The sequence below is a fragment of the Oryctolagus cuniculus genome, chromosome 10 (assembly GCF_964237555.1).
Source record: "Oryctolagus cuniculus chromosome 10, mOryCun1.1, whole genome shotgun sequence".
Lineage (NCBI taxonomy): Eukaryota > Metazoa > Chordata > Mammalia > Lagomorpha > Leporidae > Oryctolagus > Oryctolagus cuniculus.
In genome coordinates, this window is record NC_091441.1 from 122,284,486 (window position 1) to 122,309,623 (window position 25,138).

General features: G+C 57.8%; 1 protein-coding gene across 7 annotated transcripts in view; it reads right to left on the minus strand.

Annotated features, from left to right (window-relative positions):
* The window catches only part of CNTN4 (contactin 4), a 734,964-nt gene that overhangs the window by 34,980 nt on the left and 674,846 nt on the right, over positions 1 to 25,138 (minus strand). For all 7 annotated transcript variants that reach the window (XM_051831896.2, XM_051831894.2, XM_051831892.2 and 4 more), the window contains one exon: positions 20,338 to 20,465. In XM_051831896.2, coding sequence (XP_051687856.2) covers positions 20,338 to 20,465 — 128 coding nt within the window. The remainder of the gene's footprint in view (positions 1 to 20,337; positions 20,466 to 25,138) is intronic.

A 25,138-nucleotide genomic window follows, 5' to 3' on the forward strand; every position in this document is an offset into this window, starting at 1 on the left:
GGGGCGTTTTACAGAGAGATTTGCTCAGCACAAAAGAGAAAGGGCTTTCTGGCGAGATTTAGGTTAATCGCAAGACTGCCTGGGCATGTACATGTGTGTGCGCACACAAATACACCTGCACACGTGTGTGCACGCAAACACACCTGCACACGTGTGTGCACACACAAATACACCTGCACACGTGTGTGCACGCAAATACACATGCACACGTGTGCCTTCACACAAATACACCTGTACACATGTGTGTGGGCATACACCTGCACACGTATGTGTGGGCATACACCTGCACACCTGTGTGCACATATACACCTGCACACGTGTGTGTGGGCATACACCTGCACACGTGTGCACGCACATACACCTGCACATGAACGCACATACACCTGCACACGTGTGTGTGCATTTCCATGCTCCTCTCTCAGTACATCTTGTACATCTTTTCAGACCTTCCAGGGTATGTGTCGCCTTCTAGATGACCCCCGAGACCTTAACAGCTCCGCATGGGCAGGGGAGAGAGAGGCAGAGCCTGGCGTGTTACAAATGTGCACACGCCATCTTTGTCACTCACGCCACGTCCCCAGGGTGCCTCTCTGGGCTGCAGTGCAGGAAGCTCTGTCTACTGCGGCAGGATCAAGCAGACAAACACTCACAGGCAGAACAGCGGGATTTGCTGCATTTCCCCACATGTGGCCACCGTACCGGAACCTGGCACTTTGCACAGCTCCACAGGGCACCGCCACTCACACAGGACCCAGTGCTGGCCAGGGCACTGTGGGAAATGAGCCGGACACTCAGGCCTCTGGGAATCGGCCAGGCCCAGAGCTGGACTCAGAAGCAGCAGCTGGAAGCGACTTCCCAGGGAGTGAGAGACCTTCTCTGAGAGGCACTGGTTTTGCTAAAATCGTTTCCACCAAGAAGCCGTCCGACGCGTCGTCTGAGCTGCAGCTTTCTTATCTGTAGTTTGGAGGTTATGGGATTTGGCACCCCGAGATGACTAGGAAATTCAAAACGGGTAATGGATTTGATCACATTTCATAAACCATCAAGAGGCACCCAGCTACCCCGCGTGCGATGCAACTGTTCCCATTAGGATCTGTGCGGTGATTTGCCTGGGAAGGAGGAGGAGGAGACAGTCTGAGGAGCGGGCTCACTGGAGTACGACACAGTTCCAAGGCTGGGCAGTGAAAGTCATTCCTGGTTCAAGTGCGAATACCCAAGGGCAGGAATTCACGTCCCATTGCCAGGTGCTTCAAGCTGGCTGCTGGATGCAAAGACACTTTGTGCTCCGACAGCACCCTGGCTGCTCACGTCAGAGGACTATGTGCAGGCACGGTCTGAGAGCAGGAGAGGTCCCCGGAAAACTGCCCAGGAGGAGCTGGGGAACTGGCACGAAAGGTGGCAAAGCCAGAGCCAAGAAGCGCAGGACAGGGGAGGGGCGCGACTCAGAGTGAGGAAGCGGAGCCCACACAGAGCTGCGGGGTGGCCACGACGGCCACAGACATGGCCTTGCCCTCTGTGCCGGGAGAGGTTACCTTCTTTTAAGACCTCGAGAAAGCCGTCAGCCCTATTTCTCTCGACAGAAGGCTTGATGTGTGTGTAAAGCAGGCTGCCCGGGTGCACCTTCACCGCTGTCACCAACACGGTGAGACAGCGCAGCGGCGTCCAGGGATGCGCTGACCTGAGCCTCTGTGGTCACCTGCGGGTCATCTGCAGGCAGCCTTTGCAGGTCTATAATACGGGACTCGGCAGTCACCGCTGAACAGACTGCGCACCTGCTGGTCTACTACGTCTTCTCCAAGGCCACGACCTCACCGGAGGAGAAAGCAGGTATCTGCCACAGGACGGTTGACCCAACGCCCTATAAGCTACCGGGCCCACTGCCAGAGGTCGGCAGCCCACCGTTCTCTTTGTTGTGAAGTGGGCACCTGGGTGGCCGCCAAGACGGATGCATAAGTGGGCTTTGCCTAATTCTTTTTACTCTGACAGAATGTGACGTGAGGTGTCTGATCCAGATCTCCCGGCAGGAGTCAGGACCCCAGGGGAGGGCAGCCCGGCTGAGCCCGGGAGATGAGGTGGGAGGCGCCCCGGGCGCCCGCACCCTCTGACATCACTGCCCGGGGCCCCCATCACCCATCACCCCCAGCTCAGCTCCGCTGGTGAAGCCTCTGCTCAGAGGAAGCAAAAACGTGTGGATCTAAACACCTCCAGGTCGAAAGCATCCATTTCAAGGTGTGTACACGGAAAACTGCACGAGAGACGGTCTGAAGGTTAGACCTGCGGACAACGGAGCCGGGATTCTTGAATTCTAATTTTTCCCAGCACTGTCTGTGCCGGCCTCAGAGAAGTCCCTGGTCTGCTCAGGACCCCAACCACTGGTGCCTCTCGGGCTCTGAAGACTCAGCGGGTGGATGACGCACAGCTGGGAGACCAGAGCGTGTCACCCGCGAAGCATCCGACAAACATCCCTGATGACCAGAGCGTGGCCCTCACGCTGGGCTCAATGAATGCCGCACCCTCCCAGGGATCCCAGCTGATGCTGTACCGATGACAGAAGCCCTAGGGAGAAGAACCTCTCTCAGGTGCCAGGACGGAGGCCACACCCCAGAGGTCCACACTGGAAATGACCATCCGACCCTGGAGAGAGAGAGAGGGCGGCTCCCACAGACCGAGCCCTCAAGTCAGCAAAGTTAGGATGTGAATGTCAGTTCTACCACTTCTAGCTGACGGACTATGGGAAAGAAGTCGGCCACTTTGTTCCCTGCAGCAGTCCAATGGCTGCGTGTAACGCCATGAACATTTCAGCACTTGATACAGTTCAGTTGTCGTTGTCATCACCACCATCGTCACTGTCACCATCATCACCACCGTCACTGTTACTATCACCATCATCACCATCACCATCGTCACTGTCACCATCACCACCGTCACCGTCACCACCATCACTGTCACCGTCACCATCGTCACTGTCACCATCACCACCATCGTCACTGTCACCGTCACCATCGTCACCGTCACCATTGTCACTGTCACCGTCACCATCATCACTGTCACCGTCACCATCGTCACCATCACCATTGTCACGGTCACCGTCACCATCATCACGGTCACCGTCACCATCGTCACCGTCACCATTGTCACTGTCACCGTCACCATCATCACTTACACTATCATGACAGATCCTATCTGTGCCTGGGTCCACAGGTTTTAAATATAAGAACTCTCAAAGGAACACAATTTCCCCCAAACATGCAGAAATTGGGGAAGGGAAGAGAAAGCTTAGTTAAGGAAAAGGGTCCGTACAAACCTCCCAAGCAATGCTGTGGGCCTCCAGGTGAGGACAAATCTACCAAGCCGACAAGGGAGCTAAGGAGACATGAAACTGACAGCCAGGGAACTGGTAACAGATGCTCCGAGCGATCTGCTGCCCTGAAGGTGTCATCAGGAAGCGATCACGGTGCACGGCCCCTCTGCCCCCGCGTGGGAGCTCGCAGGGGAACGGCTCCGGTGCTTCCTGCTGCCGTGCGGCGCAGCGCACCGAGTTTGAAGACGCTCCCTGGACCGGCATGGAGTCAAGGGATCATCACGCTTGCTGTGTCCACATCCCGGGGCCTCTGTTAACTCTCTGAACATCATCAGACACTGTGAAAAATGCTTAAGACAGGACAAGCTGACCTTGAGCTGGAAGATTAATAACCGGGGAATAACTCCACGAGCTCGCTGATGGTCGGCTACGCTGATTGCCACGGCTATCCTAATGGATTAGTTGAGTAGCTGATGGGCAAAGCGAAGCCTACTTTACTGCAGGACAGAAAAGGCCCGAGAAATGCCTGGCCGAGTGCTGTCCTGCATTTAAGACACAACACTCTTGAAAAATGTTGCATGTCACGGTTCTTTCTCAAAAGGCCCAGAGACATAAACAGAGTAAACCAGTAATCAGATCTGTTCATTAAGTTCCGGTCTCTGGGCCTGTTTTGGTTAACAGTCACCCTCATCAGAGTCCACTGCTTCTCTTCGGCTGCATCCACTGTTGCTGGCGGCTGTGGTTCAAGGGCTTCTGTGAACCCGTGTTCTGGTGCCTTCCCACTCACCCGCCCACACCTCACCGGCTGTGTAAGATCATTTTCTACTGCCTTCTATTTCTGGACTTCCTAATTTACTCCGCCTGGCCTGGCTGAATGATGCTATTTCTTTTAAAGGTTTACGTATTTCTTCGAAAGGCAGAGTTTACAGAGAGGGAGTGGGAGAGACAGGGAGAGGTCTTCCACCTGCTGGTTCACTTCCCAAATGGCTGCGACAGCCAGAGCTGGACTGGTCTGAAGCCAGGAGCCAGGAGTTTTTGCCAGCCTCACATGAGGGTGGCAGGCCCCAAGCACTTGAGCCATCTTCCACTGATTTCCCAGGCCACAGCAGGGAGCTGGATGGGAAGGGGAGCAGCTGGGACTTGAACTGGCGCCCATATGTGATGGCGGCATTACAGACGGTGGGTTAGCTTGCTGCACCACAATGCCTGCCTCCAAACCATTCGATTCCATGAAACTTGCTGTGTGGAAATTTCCACATCGAGAAAGCACTGTCATGGAGACACTGTCACCCCCACCTCAGGGATGAGAAAACAGGCCCTGGCGGCGTCAGCAAGCCGCAGAGGGGGCGTTTTAACCAGGACCTGGGGGTGCTCTCAGGTGCAGACCTGGAACCACAGGGTCTCAGGAAGGAGAAGACCCCCAGGTGGCAGAGGTCGCGGCTGCCAGCGCTGCCTGACCACGCCTGGCGGCACAGCAATGAGGAAGGGTGGGCGCCGTTCCCACTTCCCAGAGGCACTGCATGGAGCTTGGCGAAGACGTGCAGAGGCGGGTGTGGAGGGAGGTCGCAGAGCCGGGCCGAGGAGCCCCCAGCACCCACACCCGAGTCCTCGCCGCCACGGTCAGCGAGCCTCCACGTACGCTTCCTCCTGCTCTCTGCGTCTGTGTCTGTGGCTTGCTGTTTTCACTCTCACCAAATTCTGCCTGCTTTGTCTCCCTGTTCCGTGACGGGTGGAACGCAGCCTGGCAGGCTCCCTCAGTCTGGGGAGAGGGGCACTTTCCTACTGCACTCACGGTGTCGGAAGACCAGGGTCTGGCAGGAGCCGTTAGCATTGTCCCGAAAGTGCCGATGCAAAGGGGGCCCTGTGCAGCCTGGCAAGCGCCTGAGCGTGGTGTCAGGTCGTCCGTCCTGAGAACAAACTCCTCCTGTGTCTGAAGCCCTTAGCTCATCGGCGGGAACGCCTGCTCACCCCGCGGCCAGGAGAGTGGCAGTGGTTGGCACACGTTCCGGGGGGCGTCTGTCGGGGACCCCAGCAGCAGCCCAAGATCGCCCCACGTCGCAGGGACGCTTAAGTCAGGAGAGAGGCTGGGGTCGCAGCTGCCCGCCCTCGTGGTCCCGGCACGGCCCTGCTGTCCTCGGCCACCCTCGCCAGCCAGCACCACCCCTGACGCACTGGAATCCACGGTTTGCCCTACTCCCCTGGGGCTCCCACGCCAATGTACATGTTGTAGAGGCAGAGACAGGGGTCTTCCACCCCCTCTTTTTAATAGGTGTCACCCAGAACACCAAAGTGTGCACTTTACTAAGCCAGCGAGCCGGTCTGCACACTGCCTAAAAACACCGGGCGCTCCTATCCCGGGCGCTGCAGATGCAATCAGGTTATCTGATGAATGGCAGTACCCGTTGGGTCAGGAGCTATAGATAACCGCGGCCACAGCCAGGCGACACCTCTTGTAGGCTATTGATTAGAATGAGCTGATATCCATCTTCCCGGGCACAGACGGATCCTCTGGCATTACAGAAGGGAGGGCAACCTCACCGAGAAGGTCAATCAGATACAGGGGAATCGGACCTGCTACCTGATGAAGCACAAGTCATCAGAGATCAATCGCGATCCCCAGCTGCCCACACCGCCGGCCTCAGCCGTGGAATCAGGACAGCCGGATCCTGGTCTGTCAAGGACCGCGGGAGCGGCGGGGATGTGCGGGGTTGGTGACGTGCACAGAGGCCGCCAGCACCAGTCTGGGGAGATGTGCAGCCGTGATCCACGTTTCCTGAGAGGAGAGGGACTCGCTGCTGGGGTCAGGCGCATCTTCAGGGCCCGGCGTTCAGACACAGAATCACGCACTTCGCAGTCCTGCTCCTGGGTAACCGGCAGCAGGGGGACGGTGGCCGTGAGAGCGACGCAAACACGGTGGCACTGGCCACCAGTCCACAGAGCACTCCCTGCTGCCGGGGCGCAGGGGGACTGAGGCCGGGGAGAGCAACACGCGTTCAGAGCCGCACCTCGTGAGCACCGTTTGACTGGATTCCTTTCTCTTCCCTTCAGCGCTCTTAGTCTGCACTGGTGCAGTGTCCACGTTTCCAGCTCATTTTCTTTGGGGAGCCTAAGTCGGCGCATAGACTTGGAGAGATGTGTGCTGGCTGAGGAACACAAGAATCTGAGACCAGAGTGCTTTACTCCAGCTAAGTGCCTCTTCTCCGGCTCACTGGACTTTGGGAGACAAGCGGTCTCCATTTTGCAGGAGACAAAGCAGGTGTAGGGGAGACGGCGCGTGCGCGGCATCACTCGGCTGCCCGGGAACGGAGCGGGGCCGAGCCCAGCTGCAGGGCTCCCGCATCACAGGGCTCCCCACGGCCGCACATTCCGGAGAAAGTAGGTCACATCTTCCCAAGTTCCACGCCATCCACAACCTTCCCAGCGCAGCGTGTGGCCTGCTGCTTTATTCTCTCTCTTTCCCTTTGAGCTAAAGCCGAGCCATGGCTTCCTCTAGATGTCAGGGCACCCACAGGGGACGCCAGACAGGAGGAAGAGCTATTCGGCCCATAATTTACGGCTTGTCCTTTACGCGGCACTCATCCTAATCACACTACTGGTTTCAGCTGGAAGCCGGCACCCCGATTTTCTGGAGCAGAAGCTCAGACAGATTCCGTCATTCAGACACAGCAGTCAAGGACATGAGAAACATGCATGCAAATGAGCAGGCGGGCTCACAGACACGCCAGGACCACCGTTAACCCACACGTCCCCTACTTCCCCCGCACGCCACAGGGCTCCCAGGCCAGCAGCCGGGGGAAGCGAAGTGTCTGTAAACATCGGGCTAATTTGTTTCCTGGAGAGGCGACCACTGCCCCAATACGCTTCAGATTTCTCAGAGATAATGACTTGTGTTCCTCATCCCAATTAACCACCGACGTCCACTCCCACCGATGCCCTCCTGTTCAGGCAGGGAAACCGTTTGCTGGTTCAGGGTGAATTACAAGTAGAAAGAAGCAAAGCCGCCTTCTCACATCCTCATCACAGTCAATTTAAATCTCGTTAATAATTTAGTAATTGGAAATAATCAAAGGCGGCCTTCTCCACGCGGCAACGAGAGCCACATGATGTGTGTGTCAAAGGTTCATGGAGGGCCCTGCAGGACCAGAGAGGCGTGACTTAGAGAAGGAGACGGAAAGGGCAAGAAAGCCAGGGCCAGCCGAGAGGACGCACGCGCCCTGGCCCCGGCTAGTCCAGCTCAAGCGCTTTAAACACTCTGAAGGCCAGAGGACGCGAGGGGGGTTCAAGTGCAATCAGATGCGAGAGCCCCAGCTCCCGGCCCTGGTCTGGAGCTGACGTTCAGATGTGCCCAAGGGTTCCCAGCAGACACGTCTCCCTACTCGCCTCCCGCCCTCCTCGCCCAGCAGCAAGAATGAAAAGCAGCCAGGACTTCCTGCTCTGACGCCCTCTTCGTCCTGGGAGGGGAGGGAAGCTCGGGTGCCCAGCTGAGCCTCCATCCCGCCAGTTTGTAGTGAGGGAGGCCAGAGCCCGTACAGAGGCCCAGTCCGCCTGCTCTGCGGTTCCCGCGTGCACCCGAGCCGCGTTCTCGCTCACCATCCGTGCCAGTGACAAAGCTGACATCCCGCTGCCATCTACACCAGCGCTGTGACTCCCTCACGTGACCAGAGGAAGCTTCCCACCCAGCCTGCCCTGCTGCTTCTGGATGCGCCCATGCTGGGGGGGGGGTCCCCAAGACTCTGCAGCAAGCAAGAAAACAGTCGACATGGCAGGGTCTGACCTGGGGCGCTGCTGCTCGGGGCAGACACGTAGGAGGACAGCACACAGAGCTGGGAGGGGTGTGTGGGTCAACGCTGTCCCCAGCAGACCTGAGGGACACCATGAGCCGCAGGGAAGGTCCCGGACTGGCCACCACAGGCGCACACTGCCGTGTGGTCCCGGATGCTCAGGGCTTCCCCACAGTAGGGGTCCCGTCTGGAAACACTGGCAACACCAGGAAACCCAGGGCATCATCGACAAGAGCAAAAACCATGCGCTACTTCCGATGACCTTACCGGAACCGGTTCCCTTTTCAAACACAGATGAGAGCCCCTGCCCCAGGAGTGCCCACCCATCGCCCTCCGTCCTGCTGGGAACTCGGCTGCCTCCCCCACGCCCTCTGCAGGTCTCAGCAGCCCAGCTTCCCCGCCTGTGGGCTCCCATCGGGGGCACCCTCTCAGCTGACCCCACATGCTCACGTCCACCTGTGCCCCCCTCTGCCCAGGGGCACTCTCTAAGTGGACCCCACATGCTCACATCCACCTGTGCCCCTCCTCCCCTTGGGGGCACCCTCTCAGCTGACCCCACATGCTCACGTCCACCTGTGCCCCTCCTCCCCTAAGCGGGCACCCTCTAAGCCAGCCTCACTTGTTCTCGTCCACCTGTGCCCCCCCTCTCCCCAGGGGCACTCTCTAAGTGGACCCCACATGCTCACGTCCACCTGTGCCCCTCCTCCCTCGATGTCCACCTGTGCCCCTCCTCCCCTAAGCGGGCACCCTCTCAGCTGACCCCACATGCTCACGTCCACCTGTGCCCCTCCTCCCCCGATGTCCACCTGTGCCCCTCCTCCCCTGATGTCCACCTGTGCCCCTCCTCCCCTCGGGGACACCCTCTAAGCCGACCTCACTGGCTCTCGTCCACCTGGCTGGTCCTCGTCAGTGCTGCTCGGGAGCTGCCGCGCCCCTCTGGCTCTGGAGACCCTGGAGTGGCTCGAGATTTGACCTGCAAACTTTTGGGGGGAGGCCAGAGTACAGCTGACGCATCAAGAACCTTGCCGTCAGCTAAGACCCTTCACGCGCGGCCCGAGGGCGGATGTGGATCCCTCGTCCCGACTCTCAGGGCCAAGTGCAGGTCTCCTGTCTGTCGCCGCGGGAAGGGACCTCGCTCCACTGGGTTCCTGCCATCACCTTCTCTGGGGGATCCCGAACACAGGGTCTGCACCACTCTGCTTCCCGGTGATGCCTGTGATCAGAAGCCTCCCCGCACACTACGAGCAGCGCCCTGAGCCTCTGAGAAGTCTCGCTGGGAACGGCAGAGGGAGGAGGGGAGAGGGAGGGCCAGGGTCTCCCCGCCCCGTGGGCAGGAATCCCTGCCGTGCTGTGCACGCCCGCGTCCCCTCAGAACTCAGGCAGCAGGGTCACCCTCCCTGCGGCTGGATTCAGAGGGGGCGTGAACGGGGCTGACAGACGGAGTCCATCCCTTCTGCCCCCGTCCCCTCCGACGTGAGAGGATCCAGCAGCCCTCCACCCCTCCACAGGGAGCAGCAAGATAAGAGAGGGGGCTCTGGCCTGCACCCCGCCTGCGCCCTCACCCGCGACTTCCCAGCCTCGGAGGCCAGAGCACAGGTGTCTCCCGCCTGTGGTGTTACCAGAGCAGCACAGCCGAAGGGGAGCCCAGGCCAGGCTCTGGGGTGAGGCTCGGGGACCCTGCCGCCGCCCGCCAATGGCCTCCTTCCTCTGTTGCCACAGAACTGTCAGAGGAGGGCTTTGTTTTGCATGTGCTCTTTTAAAAAAAATCTTTTTGATGTTACTCAAATAGGAGAGAGGAACAAGCTTACTATTAAACACAGCTAGTCCTCATTTCTCCTTCACAAATCTATGCTGGTGGAAAGACATAAATGAAAAAAGAGTTTCAAAATAGGGTACCCAGGATTCTTTTGTTACAATCATATTTACTTACAGATACAGTTTTATATACAGATACAGATCTGACTTTGCCTAGATAATGATCCTAGAAGAAAACACACAATGTTCACCAGGGAATGTGGTTTCCTAGCCTTTTCATGAACACATGGGTTGTCCCATAATTAAAATATAATTTAAAAAATCTTCCATGGGTCGTGATCAAATTCTCAATTCTGTTAGAAGATGCAACATTTCCCGAGGTCCCCGTGAAGATCCTTTGACCACAGCTCATGAAATTCGCTTCATTTGCACTAAAAAGGAAACACGAATGTGGCCCTGCAATGGGACCCCCAGAACGGCTGTGCCCTCCATGGCGTCTCCTGGGGGTCCCCCTGGGAGCTGGGAGCCTCAGGGCCTGCTACTGGGAAGAGCGTGCTGCCTGGGCGACCTCCACGCTCTTTGACCTGGTGACCTCTCACCCTCAAGGCCTGCTCAGCCCCTCCTCCAGTTCTTCCCGTCAGTCTCCACTCCCGGACGCTGAGCGCCTGGACACGTGGATGGACTTGGGCATAGCCATTTCTCGGGATCCTTGAGAGATGAAAATCTCTGAGCACTCTGCTTCTACAGCTCCGAGACGGTGCCCAGGAACGCGCACTGATTTAACATCCCCTAAGTGATTCTGGGGGCTGACATTGGTCCACTGGGAGGGAGGGGACTGAGCCTTGGCTTGCTTTAGCTGCTTTCTCATACTTGGGCTGTGTGTCCTGTCCAGTGACCCTGGTCCTTATAATCCAACGTCCTCCGTGTCTCCCGTCAGTGACCCTGGTCCTTATAATTCAACGTCCTCCGTCTCTCCCGTCAGTGACCCTGGTCCTAATAATCCAACGTTCTCCGTCTCTCCCGTCAGTGACCCTGGTCCTTATAATCCAACATCCTCCGTCTCTCCCGTCAGTGACCCTGGTCCTAATAATCCAACGTCCTCCGTCTCTCCCGTCAGTGACCCTGGTCCTTATAATCCAACCTCCTCCGTCTCTCCCGTCAGTGACCCTGGTCCTTATAATCCAACGTCCTCCGTCTCTCCCGTCAGTGACCCTGGTCCTAATAATCCAACGTCCTCCGTCTCTCCCGTCAGTGACCCTGGTCCTTATAATCCAACGTCCTCCGTCTCTCCCGTCAGTGACCCTGGTCCTAATAATCCAACGTCCTCCGTCTCTCCCGTCAGTGACCCTGGTCCTTATAATCCAACGTCCTCCGTCTCTCCCGTCAGTGACCCTGGTCCTTATAATCCAACGTCCTCCGTCTCTCCCGTCAGTGACCCTGGTCCTTATAATCCAACGTCCTCCGTCTCTCCCGTCAGTGACCCTGGTCCTTATAATCCAACATCCTCCGTCTCTCCCGTCAGTGACCCTGGTCCTTAGAATCCAACGTCCTCCGTCTCTCCCGTCAGTGACCCTGGTCCTTATAATCTAATGTCCTTTGCGCTCCGGTCAGTGAGAGTCGGGGTTAACAGTGCCAGGGTCAGGTGTTGGACTCGTGGCACCGCGACAATGCCAGGGAGGCAGAGGCAGGCGTACCGTCAGGGATGTGAGCCAGGCTTGTGCGCATGGAGGGAAGGTTCTTCCGACCACGGCCCTGGGTGCAGAATCCTTGCTTCACTTACAGAACGGGGAGGGAGCTCGGCCGACAGGGGGCAGCTTTCCTCTGTATGTGGCTTCAAACAGATGTTGCAAATCGCCACTTTATACCCCATCCTGCACTTTTGCACACTGATTACAGACCTGCTAGAAGGCCATGTAAAAAGCCACCGTGGCTCTCGACATTCTGCTAACATCTCCCGTCTGAGCGGGACAATGGCTTCAGGAGCGATTCTCCCACAAGGAAATCGGAGAGGGAGGGCGGAGCAGCCAAGCAGCTTGCTTTCATCCTGGCTGCGCTCTGCACAACCCAGAGGCCTGCGGCGTTGGGGAGGTTCTCTGAGAGGTGCCTGCCTGGCACACACAGAACCCAACCACGGTGAGGTACGGAAAAGAAGCACCCAGAAAAGGGGGCCTCTGCCATGGCTCCCTTCTCGTCCCAAGGGTGGGCTTCCCCATGGGACCACCTCTGAAACACAAGGCAGGATGACCACACACGCACACACAGTGCAGGGAGAACAGGCCACGTGGCCAGGCCTCCGTGCCTGCAAGTCTGATATTTAGAAACAGGAGACGGAAGCGCCCAGTTTGCCTTTCCTACTTATTTGTTAGAGAATTGTCCATTTAGAATCCCTTTCAGCTTTGGAGACGATAAGAAAGGAAGGCAGGCCATCGTGAGAAAGCCAACTGCAGTGGGCTTCTGACACTAACTGCAGCGAGAATCGCGCCGTGAACCACCTCTGTCACTCACAGCAAGGCGCCAGATGCGAGACAGCGGACGTGACCGAGGGGCACGCCCGGGAGAGGGGTGGGCTGCTGCTCATGTGTTTCAGGAGTGTGACTTCCATCCGCCCGGGATGTGTTCAGAAGTCAGAGCAGAGGGAGGCCACAGATGGATGCTTTTTAATACCAGCTTCCTCCTGAGAGAGGGACTCATCACCCAACAGTGATGTCAGAGCGACTGGAAACAGCTGAAACACAGCAATGAGCGTGGCCCACGGCAGCCGTGAGGACCGGCCCAGGCGAGCCCAGATGGATGTCTTCAATACACTGCTCACTGCCCGCGCTTCATCAGACGGAACCGGGCCGAGGCGAGGCTTGTCGGATTGCTGAAGACAGATTAATTAGGTGAGTCCAGTTTAAACACGGCACGGTCATATTCTGTTTGCTTTTTATGCTGGTTCTGTTTATTCTGATTGGTAATGAGTCATGAGGGAAAGGAAACCCATCGTCTCCCTCTGCAGTGGACTCCCTTCCTGAGGGAGTGTCTGGACCGAACGGGCCCAGCCCTCGCAGACGGCTTCTGCTAAGCCCACATCTGCATCAAGGGGCTCACTCACTGCCCCACTCCTGGGAAGGCTACCGCTTCTCTTCTCTGATGTCCTGCAAAGGCAAACGGAGTCAGGCCTGCAGGATTCGCCGGCTCTGCCTGACCATGCAGAATTCTAGCTTGAGATTTTTTTTTTAATTTGAGCTGCTATTATACATAGAAGACTACGACCAAAGCTTACCAATGCTCATGTTTCCCACTTCAACACGCAGTCATATACGGGGTCTTCGAAAAGTTCACGGAGGCTGCATATCATGAAAAAATATGCAAATGGTTTTCAAAAATTCTGGCTCCCAAATCAGCCTGCTCTTGGGTTTCGCATTTCCCAAATTTCTGGTACCCTCGCGCACCTCCACGCAGCCTGACGGATCTGGCTCAAGTCCTTCCACAGTCTCGCTCCAGACCCCCGCCCCACACGGCAGCAGCAGTCTCTGTATCTTCTCCTCTGGCTGGATCTCGCATCATTAATTGTAGATTTCATGATGCTGCAAACATTAAATAACCACACGTGTTGTTCTCTATGTTGCTTGTGTTTTGTTTTTCTTCGATTACCAGCAACAACACAATACACGTGTTTGCGGGTCCTCCTGGGAGCACGCGTGACTTCCCCAGGGAGAGTGCCCTGACGTGGACCTGCTGGGCTGGGCGACTGCACTGTCCAGCCTCTTGCTCGCCAGTGTCGGACCCAACCTGACCCCTAGGCAGAGCGTGAGCCCCGCTTCCCCAGGCACTCACACACAAGGCATCGCCGGGGCTTTCATCTGCCCGCCTGCTAAGCGGAGTACTGAGGCCAGGCTGGTGCTCCGACAGCGTTTCCTGGCTGCAGCCATGAGGCCGGGGTTCCCTGTTGGCCCACAGTGTGACTTGCACATTAAAAGCAGAGACACACAGCCTGTTGGCACAGAGGGGCTGGGCTACCATGGCACAGAGGGGACACGCAGCCTGCCTGCACAGAGGGGCTGGGCTGCGATGGCTGCGATGGCACAGAGGGGACACGCAGCTGAGGCACCGTGACCTCCCTCTGGAGCGAGGACAGGGACGGCAGGACAGGTGTGGCTGCCGACACTCTCAGTGCCCCTCCACCTCGGCATCACGGGACGGGGGCGCTCTCGCACAGAGGGATCTGGGTACAGGGGGAGCCCTTCTGCCCAGGACGGCCAGTGCAGAAGCCGCACTCCTGGCCACGGCCAAGTGGCCCTGCTCAGTGCCCGGAGAACGTCGGAGGGAGAACGGTGCCCTTTTATCAGCGTTCTGGGTTATGTCCTGCCCTGTGCATGGAGGACAGCCCCGGGCACGGTCACTGACCCTTCCAGGGTTCTCCTGACTCCGCTGTGGCCGACTCCCACGTGCAGATCCCAATCCAGGGCCCAGTGTAGGAACACTCTGGCCACGGGCCTTGCACCCAGGGAACTAAGATAATCAGCACTTAGCACTGCCAGCAGCAAACTCCAGATGCCCTGGGTTCGAATGTGTGTGTAATCCTATTAGAAAGGCCCCTAATGATCACACAGAAATAATTGGCTCCAGTGGAAGACACCTAATGAGGTCAAATGTGTTCCGTTCTAAGGGCCTGGCGCCGAAAGCTCTTGCTGTGTGTTAACAGCCAGATGCCACTGCTGGGGACTGATTTCAGTCAAATCTGGGTGAAGTCTTGAATAATTTTACATTGATGATACGGCTGCTGCCAACTCATTTTCTTTCTTTCTTTCTTTTTTTTTTTTTTTTTACAGGCAGAGTGGACAGTGAGAGAGAGAGACAGAGAGAAAGGTCTTCCTTTGCTGTTGGTTCACCCTCCAATGGCCGCCGTGGCCGGCGCACTGCGGCCTGCGCACCACACTGATCCGATGGCAGGAGCCAGGTGCTTCTCCTGGTCTCCCATGGGGTGCAGGGCCCAAGCACTTGGGCCATCCTCCACTGCACTCCCTGGCCACAGCAGAGAGCTGGCCTGGAAGAGGGGCAACCGGGACAGAATCCGGCGCCCCGACCGGGACTAGAACCCGGTGTGCCGGCGCTGCGAGGCGGAGGATTAGCCTAGTGAGCCGTGGCGCCGGCCGCCAACTCATTTTCAAAAAAGGGCTCCGACCGAAAAGCCCCACGCTGCCGTGCCCATCGCGCTGCTGTGGGAGGGTGATGGCTCTCTCTCAGTGTCGCCCTTTGTGAAGGACAGGAACCCGTGCGGGGCTTGGGAGCAGGCTGGAGGCCCGCTTTGTGCCTGCTGCCCAGAGGGGATTTTTCCACCTAAACAAAAATCAGCTCTCTGTGGAAGGAGACCGGGCATGGCTCCTGCAAGGAAGCAATCAGCCGGGTTTGGGGAACCACAGGTGCAGGTGGAGAACAAGAACACGAAACCGACCCCCCCCCCCCCAGCAGCTCCTGTGCGTCTGTTAGATCCTGCGGGAGACCTTCCTCCAGCAAGGCTGGTGAAAGCACAAATTAATTTCTTCTTATGCTAAAATTAATTGTATGCATGGAATTACAATTTTAAAGAACTTTAAAAAAATCCTTAGGAAATTAGGGTATGATTTTTTACAGGAGAATTTCAACAGAAAACACATCAGCGCAGCCTGAGAAGGTTGTGGGCACGGAGGAGCCGTCAGCGACTCAGGCGGCAACGTGGGCGGTTCCGGCAGAGGGGAGAGTCTGGGAAGAACCCACAGGGTGTGTACACCGGCATCTTCCGCCCCTGCTCTGGCTCCGGGGACCTGAGGCGCCTGGGAATGCTGGAGGCGCTGCCCCAGTGTCTGCTGGGTGATTTCTTCCTTTCCCTCGGGCACCACGGCCTCCCCTCTGGATCCCTCACCTACACCCAAGTTCTGAGATCAGCCCTTCTGATGCTGGGGTGAGGCTCAGGTCCCGGGGCAGGCTCTGCCCACCGAGTCCTGCTGATGCAGAGAAGCAAGGAGACGGGAACACTCCCAGCTGGAAGGGTCACCGTGCGGTGCAGCCCGGCTGCCGACACCTGGGGTGCAACTGAGCAGGCCTGTCCGTGGGAGAGGACGAGATGTCCCAGAGGGATGGCCCTGAGCTGAGGCTCTGTGGGCCAACAGCCAGGTGAGGCTGTACACACTTGGACCACCCGGTCTCTGTCCCAGCTCCTCACGTTTGCCCTTGCTGTGGAAGCAAGCACGGTCAATGCGAACGTTTGCGAACGGCAGGGCTGTAGCCTAAGGACGCTTCCTTTCGGACACTGGAATAGGAATTTTGTAACATTTTTGCATGTTTAAAATACTGGTCTTCTGCTGTTCTCCCCCAACCCACTAAACACGGGAAGCCATGACAAGCTCCAAACGTGGGGACAGTGGGCTGGGTCTGGCCCCAGGCCTCCGTTTGCAAGCTCTGGAAATGCAACGTTCTCACCCCGTGCTGTGTGCGAGGACAGACGGTGCATTCACTGCGTTCTCCAGGCCTCCTCCTTAGAGGCGCAGATCCACCGCGCTGGGTGCGGCCCGGAGACCGCGTGCCTGCGAGCACTCTGAGCCCCTCTGGCACAGCTCTCTGGTGTGGCAGTTTCCGGAGGGTTGCCACTGGGGAGGCAGCTCAGCCAGGTAATCTGCGGGTGGCATCCACAGCCCGTAACCCTGCCCGTCACCGTGATCAACGGGAACCGGCGTTGCCATCAGCTGAACCGCATCAGCACACACGCTCTCCCTGGGACGGCTGCTTGCAGGCATCTAAAGCCACGCCAGGGAAACAGCGCCCCTTGCTCCGTCACAGAGGCAGAAACACGGCGTGGCACCGCGCGAGGGCGTGGCACCGTGCGAGGGCGTGGCCCGCTCACCACCCAGCTCTGGATGTCCGCGATTGGAGCAAGGGCCACCTCTGCGTACGGTGAAACCTTGCGCTTTCCGCAGCATTTGGGGGTCTGCCCTGAGAGGTGCTCCTGATTAACATTAATCAGCAAACTACAACCCACGTATGCAAAAACTCGCCTGAAAAACAAACTCAGGAAGATTTAGAAATTCGGATGACGGCACGGAAAGCAGGAGGCCCTGGGCACCTGTCAGACCCTGCAGCGTGGAAGCCTGCTCACGCGTGATGTGAATGCTTATCCGCTGCAGGGTCGCTTGAGAGAGAGCTGTTTTCGACCTCTTGTGTGTTGCCGTGGATTTGTGCCCCTCGCACCCCACGCTCCCACCCTCCTTGGCTGACATCATTTTAGCCTCTCTCTAAAACATAGGGGGCAGGGTGGAGTGGGAGAGAACTCGATTTCTTAAAAAAAGATTTATTTATTAATTTGAAAGGAAGAGTTTCAGAGAGAGAGAGGGATAGAGAGATCTTCCATCTGCTGGTTTACTCTCCAAATGTCTGCAATGGCCAGGGCTTGGCCACGCCAAGCCAGGAGCCTGGAACTCCATCCGGGTCCCTCATGTGGGTGTGGGCACCCAAGCACTTGGGTCACCTTCTGTTGCCTTCCCAGGCCGTTAGCAGGGACCTGGACCAGGAGTGGAGCAGTGGGGGCTCGGGTCCACCCTCATATGAGACACTGGCCTTACAGGAGGCGGCTCGGCCCGCCTGTGCCACAACGCTGGCCCCCAGAGAAGTGGATTTCAAACGCACAGTTTGTCGTAGAGTTACCGTACACGGGTGTGACGTGTGCCCTGCACAGAGTTCTAATCCCAGGCATGAGCGGTCAGATAGGCACCGGCACGGCAAAGTTCGAGCGCACCTCCTCGGGTACACCACACTTGAAGCTCAGCAGCCAGGGGCACTGGGGGGAGGGGCCCGGCGCGTCTGCAGGCAGGCACAGGGCTGCCGCCCTCTGAGCCGCGGGCACAGCTCCTGCGGCACGCACGGCTTGTGAGGCGGGCACAGAGGCTACCTCTGCCTTTACCGTGCCTTACACAGCTTCTCAGGGGCCCGGCGGCGTGGCTGCCCCCTCCACACGTGCACACGCGTGTGCCCCACTCCTGTGAGCACACGCAGAGCCGGCCACCAGGAGACAAAGGATCTCAGGACTCGTTCGTGACCTGACCCCAGGGCCATGGGATTGCTGATTTCTGTGAACAAGCTACCAGACAGAGCTCCTGCCTCCTTCCTTACCTCACCTGGAGGCATAAGAAGAGAACTGGGCACCCCAGGCGCCCCAGGAACCCAGCTCTGGAGCAGGCGTCGGTGCCTGGCTGTCGAGTTCGGGCACTTCTCCTGCTGTGAGTGCGCGACCTGCCAGCTCAGGCCTGTACTGCGCCCTCCTGCCTCTGCCAGGCCTGCCCTCCCTGCGTCTACGAGGGAGCTGCATCTCTACAGTGTCCCACGAGCCCCAGTAAAGTGAGAGAGCGGCCCCGGTAGGACCCCTCACAGTGTCAGAGTCCCTGAGCCCTGCAACGGCTGGAAGCCACACTGCCCAGCTTCAGACATCCATGCACGGCACCGCCTGTTCTCCACAGCCCTGGTGCGAGGGTGCACTCGCTTCACTGAAACACAGCGTTAGAGGTTCTTCCTTTTTAACTCATTGCCATTAGCAGTGAAATCAGTCTTTTCCTAACACACATGGAAAGAAACAAAAACGAGGGTGCTCCAAGCAGTCTGTGGGAAAATGGAATTAAAGGATACTTTATTTTGGTACAAAAAACCTTGGGAATGGTCTATATTCATGATTACTTAAAAAAACCAAACCAAACAAAAACCATGGTTCAACTGCAAACTGCCTGAAACTCTTCTTTTACTGCACATGGGAAATCACTGTCCACATTTTCCCAGAAGGCAGGAAAACAGCTAGTTAGGTTGATCAAACAGGTAGCAGTTTCCCTCAGCAATATTTATGTTCACATAGGAAACGAGGTGACTGTGCCATGTGTTAGCCCTGATAACACCGGAAAGTGCCAGGCAGGCCACGGTGCCGGCGCCCTGGCCGGAGGGATTCCATCCTGGGGCAGGTGGTCCGTGCAGCATGAGCTCTGGTGGCCACAGTGGACATCCCCCCTCCACCCCCCACATCAGGACCCTCAGCAGACGCAGGCTGCAGCCTGGCCCGACTTGGAGAGACCCCACCCGCGCCACTGCAAGGGCACCCCTGCGGCTCCCACGTGGCGCTGTCAGAGCCGCTCACTTCTCTGTGCTATGCGCTCGACAGGGGTGCAGACCCCACACATGCTCACCTCCATCCGACTTACATCATAGCCTGCCACTTCCTGAACACACAGCCATGGCACCGAAGTTCGCAGCTCCTAGGACCGTGGCCGTGACTGCGCAGGGATGACCCCGCCCTTCAGAGCAAGCGAGGTCGGCACCACTGTCAGCCCCCGCCGGCCGAGTCGGCATCTTGTCCGAGAGGAGAAACCAGACTCGAAGCCGATCTCCCCGGCCCTGACGCCTGCCCCTCAGTCACAAAGGAAGGCACCTCCCTGGTCTGCTCTTGTGTCTCCGTCGCCCTCTGCTAACCCGACAGGGCCAGCTCTGCCGCCACAGGACCCCTCCGTGTCCCTAGTACGTTATCAGGAACTGTGCCCCGAAAACATTACCAAGCTTTTCCCTCTGCCTGGAACCAGGGGGACACTCAGCCAGCCCGGCGCCCGCTGGTGCTCAGAGGGGGTGGGGAGTGTGCCGCCCAACTCTGCATAGATAAGGCTGCCTCGGGCAATGGGGACCCTGGCTCCCGGGGACCCTGAAGTGTAGACACAGGTGGTTCCAGCTCCCCTGGAACCCGTGGGCTACAGAGACCGCCTGCCTCTCTCAGGCAGGAATGGAACGGGAGACAGGTCTCCTGGCTCAGCGCGGGGAACAGGGAAACCAGGGGTCAGGATCTCCGCCGACTCCAGGAAGCCCCCAGGCTTTTTTGCTTGTCCTCAGCTAACCCACCCCGAGGTCTCTTCCACCCAAAAGCCTCGGGACTGGGCAAAGTGTGAAGCAGCAGAGACGCACAGGCAATCCCAGTCAGACGGCGTCCTGTGCTGTCCACACTCAGCAGGTGCAGCCCCCACCTTCAGTCTGGAGCACATACTACGAGGCGCCCTGGTGAGGGACACAGAGAATTCTATTTCCTTCACCCTGTCAGGGTCGCCGGGGCATCAGCAAGGGCAGAGGAGACGAGACGCCGGCACTGGGATGAGGAGCCACACCCACGTCTCTGACCGGCCTGCCTGGCTCTCAGAAAACTCACCAAGGTCTTCGTTTGAGCAATTCTGGCTAAAAATGGCACAACTTGAGTTGTGGGCTTTTCATGTGTTTGCACAGGGTCCCTGGACACGGATCTCAAATCAACGCCTCTAAAGGTTTGAAGGTAACACTGGTGATAACAACGGCAGAGTTGGTGCAACGGCTGTGACGTGATAACCGCACGGGACCAGGCTGTGAGCCCAGGCAACCTTCCAGCCCACTCCTTACCAACAGCTCTCGAAGGCTCACTACTCACACTGCGCCTGCCACGGAGCACGAGCGCAGGAACGCACGGGTTTCCACCCCTCCGGGGAAGGTCCCTACCTTTGACGACCAAGTTGCCAGTACTGCTGGCCGTTCCGAAATGGTTGGTGGCTATGCAGGTGTAGCTTCCGGTGTCGGCCTTCGTCACGTTGACGATTCTGAGGTCCCCGTCTTCAGAGATGGTGATTCTGAAACAGCAAATGAACCCAAGGTGGTGACGTTTGTCTCAGGAGGCACCGGGAATTATCCCGCCTGTTCCGTCACCGTTCAGCTGTAAGCTGACCACGGCCTGTGAGGGCCGCCTGCACAGGATGTGTGTGCACAAATACACACACACAGAACCGGGGCTCGAGGCTCGTTCAGTGTTTGGAAGCCTTTATTGCGGAACGGGTCTCAACGTTCAGTTAAAGCGACTGTTTACGGGTATCAGACGGCTTGTCACCACTCTGGGGTGGCTCTTACCACGTGACAGCAAGGATGGCTCCTGTAGGTCACTGCTAGTATCTCTTTTCCAAAATTGTTTTGTTAAAGCTTCAAAATTTATTTAGTTTCATTTTATTTGAAAGGCAGACACACACACACACACACACACACGCAATCTTCCATTTGCTGATTCAATTCCCCATATGCCTACGATGGCCAGGGCTGGGCCAGGCCAAAGTCAGGAACCTGGAACCCACTGTGGGTCTCCTACGTGGGTGGCAAGGACCCAGCTACGTGAGCCATCACCTGCCGCCTCCCAGGTGCACGTCGGCAGGAAGCTGGACAGAGAGCAGAGCTGGGACCTGACGCAGGCACCCTGAGGTCTCACCGCTGCGCCCAGCGCTCGCCTCCACCGCTCCTACGGCTGCTGGCAAGCAGAGGGAGAGGCACCCCTGGACTGACCCCTGCGTGGCTGTTCATTGGAAGGGTTTTCTTTTTCTAGAGAAGATGCTTAAATTAAACAAGAAACCATTGAACATACTTATTCCTGACTAAATCAGATGCAAAACTTGAACTTAAAAAACTAAAACATTCGACAGCTTGGATGGCCTCGCTTGGGTCCCTGCTGAGACTCCGAGGGTCTTGCTGCTGACACAGCACTGGGATGGGAGGCCTGGCGGAGAGACTGCTAGGAGCTAGGAGAAACAAAGGTGAAGGAGATGGACAGCCCGGTGGAGGCCGGTGGGAGACATCAAAGTGCTGGCAGACGCTGTGCCAGGGGAGCCCCCGCCTGACCCAGCTGCTGCTGCGTGACTCGGAGCCGAGAGGCAGGTGTCCGCACTCCCCCCGTCTGCCTTCAAGGGTGTGCATGGCAGAGACGCGTTTGGGCCCCAAAGGAGGTGTAAGTGCCAGCACCACCAGAGGAGACGTAAGAGACGCCCACTGCTGAACTGTGCTCGCCAGTCACCAACACGCAGGCCGATGCCCTTACACAACGGCCAAGCTCGGCGAAGGCGAAGGTTTACAGGGAGCTCAAATACACCATGAGACGCAGGGATGCCATGTCTGTGTTGGCCTGTATATGAGAACTGAGGTTGCACGGTAACGTGCCTTGAAGCTACAACCTTTCACACGTGATTTAGTGCCAGCTCAACCACTGTCTTGGTTGAACAAACGCAGATGAGCAGAAGGTGGGCCACTCCCACTCAGAGCAGTCGCTCACTGCCCTCCAGCTGAGCCCGCGGCTGCACGGAGCAGGTGCCCTGACCAACGCCGGGCGGCGAGCCACGCTTCACGACCCCCACAGCCACGGAGCAGCTCCCCAGCAGGTCATCCTCCTCCTCCTCCTCCTCCTCCTCCTCCTGATCCTCCTCCTCCTCCTCCTCCTCCTCACAACACAGACTGCTGGAGACCGAGACGTGGGCATGAGAGGAGCCGGTGCGTCAGGCGGCATTTGTGTTTTGAATACAGAGTCATCTTCCGCGGGGTAGCGGGGTAGCAGGGTAGCGTGGGCCTCGGGGCTGGGAAACATATGAGACGTCCCCAGGGGCACGCTGGGTTTCCAAGTACTAACTTCCATTAGCCATCTGTTCCTTTTAAAGTCCTATTACTGGGATTCCAAAAATTACTCAAAACACTTGCCTATATTAAACTGTGAAATGAATATGAATAAACGTGTTGAGGATCTGTCCTCGGACAGCTCGGGATCTGGTGCTGTCTGGAGTTCTGTGACCTGTTAAGATGGCCCCTGCCCAGGGCTGGAGCAGTGGTGCAGTGGGCTAATCCTCCACCTGCAGTGCCGGCATCCCACATTGGTGCTGGTTCGAGTCCCTGCTGCTCCTCTTCCAGTCCAGCTCTCTGCTATGGCCTGGGAAAGCAGCAGAAGATGGCTCACGTCCTTGGGCCCCTGAACCCACATGGGAGACCTGGAAGAAGCTCCTGGCTCTTGGCTTCTGATCGGTGCAGCTCTGGCCGTTGTGGCCATTTGGGGAGTGAAACAACGGACGGAAGACCTTTCTCTCTGTCTCTCCCTCTCACTGTCTGTAACTCTACCTCTCAAATAAATAATAAAATCTTAAAAAAACACACGGCCCCTGCCCAGAGACAGGGCTGCTCTGCCTTGCTGTGCCGGACCCTGGGCTGGGGAGGGCACCGAGCAGCTCCCCCAGCCCCACCTGCTCCACTCCAGGGCCCCATGCTCGCTCCGAATCACAGCAATCAGACATGACCAGACACTGTCAGCTCTCTCTGGCGAGGTAGCAGCGTTACCCAAGTGGAGAACAACTGTTCAAAATCAGTTCTTTTAGGAAACCTCACAGATCCTGCCATGAACGTCTTCCACCATGAGATGGCACACGGCAGTGTCTGTTAGCTGCAGAGTGCTCCACAGATCTCTGTACCCCCCGCCCCGTCGTTTCCATGTCTGCCCCCTCCCTCCTCCTGGGGTCTCACCGCACCCCACACCATGCTGCCGCAGCGTGGGACGTGGCGGGCTCTCTATTGTCCTACTTACGGCTGCCTTGGGGTCTTGTCCACAAAGCTGCCCTCCGCCATCTCCCATGGGCGCAAGGGACAGAGCAGCTTCACTGCCACCATCCTCTCCAGCGTCGAGACGTCAGGCCTGCCTCCAGGCTAACACTGGCATCCCCAACAGCGGAGTTATCGATGAGCAGGGACACAGGGCTAAGGTCCCAGCGGCTGAAATTCCAGGCCGGAGGAGGCGAGTGAGGGGGATCATGTGTGGAAGGAAGCTTCCCACGTTGCTGCTCCCCAGCCGGGACCAGGTGGAGGCAGGACCCGTCTGCCGGGAGCTCAGCCTCTCCTTCCCCACGCCGTGCAGGGCAGGGAGGTCAGAACCCTGGAACTAAACCACCTGGGCTCCACTCGGGGCCCACGACTGGCACGGTCGTCCTCCGGTATCTTGCGTTCGCTCATTTCAGAAAGGGCAAGAGTCGAGCTGACGGCCTCTCACGGGGCTGGGGAAGAGACCCCGCCCAGCACGTGCAGCAAGCATCCGCCAGGGCTGTGTGGGAGCCACCGCTCCAGGCCCTCACGGAGGCCGGCGGCAGCCGAGGCAGCTGCGGAGGGGCTCCGCCATCTGGGGTCGCACGACACATCATCACGCTCTCGCCGCACACGGGCCGCCAGGCAGCCTGACCTCAGAAGGGACAGAAACATCACTCACGGGCATTCACTAAACACCTGGCCTTGTGCAAGTGCGCAGTGATGGGAAAATCATGGATCTAGAAATACCGCCAGTGCGTAGCTTGGCACCTACTGCATTGAGTGCTTACAGGAAAGGGTGCGAGAGCTGTCCTCATGGTCATGCACCATCAGTGTGGGCGGGGACCCACCTGGCCCGTCAGGAGAGCCTGTTCCCTTGTCTACAGTGACTGCCTTAGGGGTACACCTGCCACCCAAGCCAGGGGCTGTTTGAGGAGACAGGCGCTCTGCTACAGGACTGTTAAATGGGGAAGGTGTTGGCAGTTGTTCTCCCTGCTGTATGGAAACAGCGTGCCTTAGGGAGGCAAGCCAAGACCAACCCGAGAGAGAGCCAGGGCGACTGTGCGAGAGAGCGCCAGGGCGACTGTGCGAGAGAGCGCCAGGAAGACAGTGCGAGAGAGCGCCGGAGCAAGCCCGAGAGCCCGTGACTTCTTCAAGCCCACTTCAGTCCACGCCTGGAGTCGGCAGCACCCCCGGATGCCCTAGCTCTGTGAGTCCATAATCGGAGACACTGGAAATAAGAGGTTCAGACCTCACACCTGGCAGAGTGCAAGCTCTCTGAGCTTCAGTGGACTTGTACAGGGGACGGCGGCGATGGAGGCAGAGGAGGGAGTGGCGTCGCGACAGAACCTGCCGCCCGCGACCTGACAGCGCCGTCCTGCACACAGCGAGAACCGCAAGCAGCACCTGATATTTCTTCACTGACACAGTGGTGTCCTGCGAGCACATGTGGCCACTTACGTCTGCGTATCGAAGCCAGGTATACAGCTGGACCCGCTGCCTTCATTTTGCTGTAAAGCACTGTAAGGACCAGCGAGGAGGTATGGTTGTCAGGTGCCAATCTGGACCACGTCAAGGAACAAGTGACACGCTACTCGATACTAGCATTCAGTACTTGCGTCCTTTCTATCTAGATTTTATAGCAGCTTACAAGAATAGTCTTTCAACGAATATCTACAGTTTCCCATGACCAATCGTGCCTGGTCCAGGCTGACGACTGCTGCATTTTCGTGTCTGTGTTCTGACATTTCTAAACTTCTGTGTGCTCCGTTTCATCTTGCTTTCTCAGTTTGCACGCTGCCTGACCTGTGCTGCGAGCTTGGTCCTGAACTTGAGCTCCTCCCCCTGCTCGTGAATCCTGACAGAGATAAAAAGACTGAACATGCAAACCCATGCCTGGCTCACAAAACAGACGGGCCCTGACCCACCTGCGGGC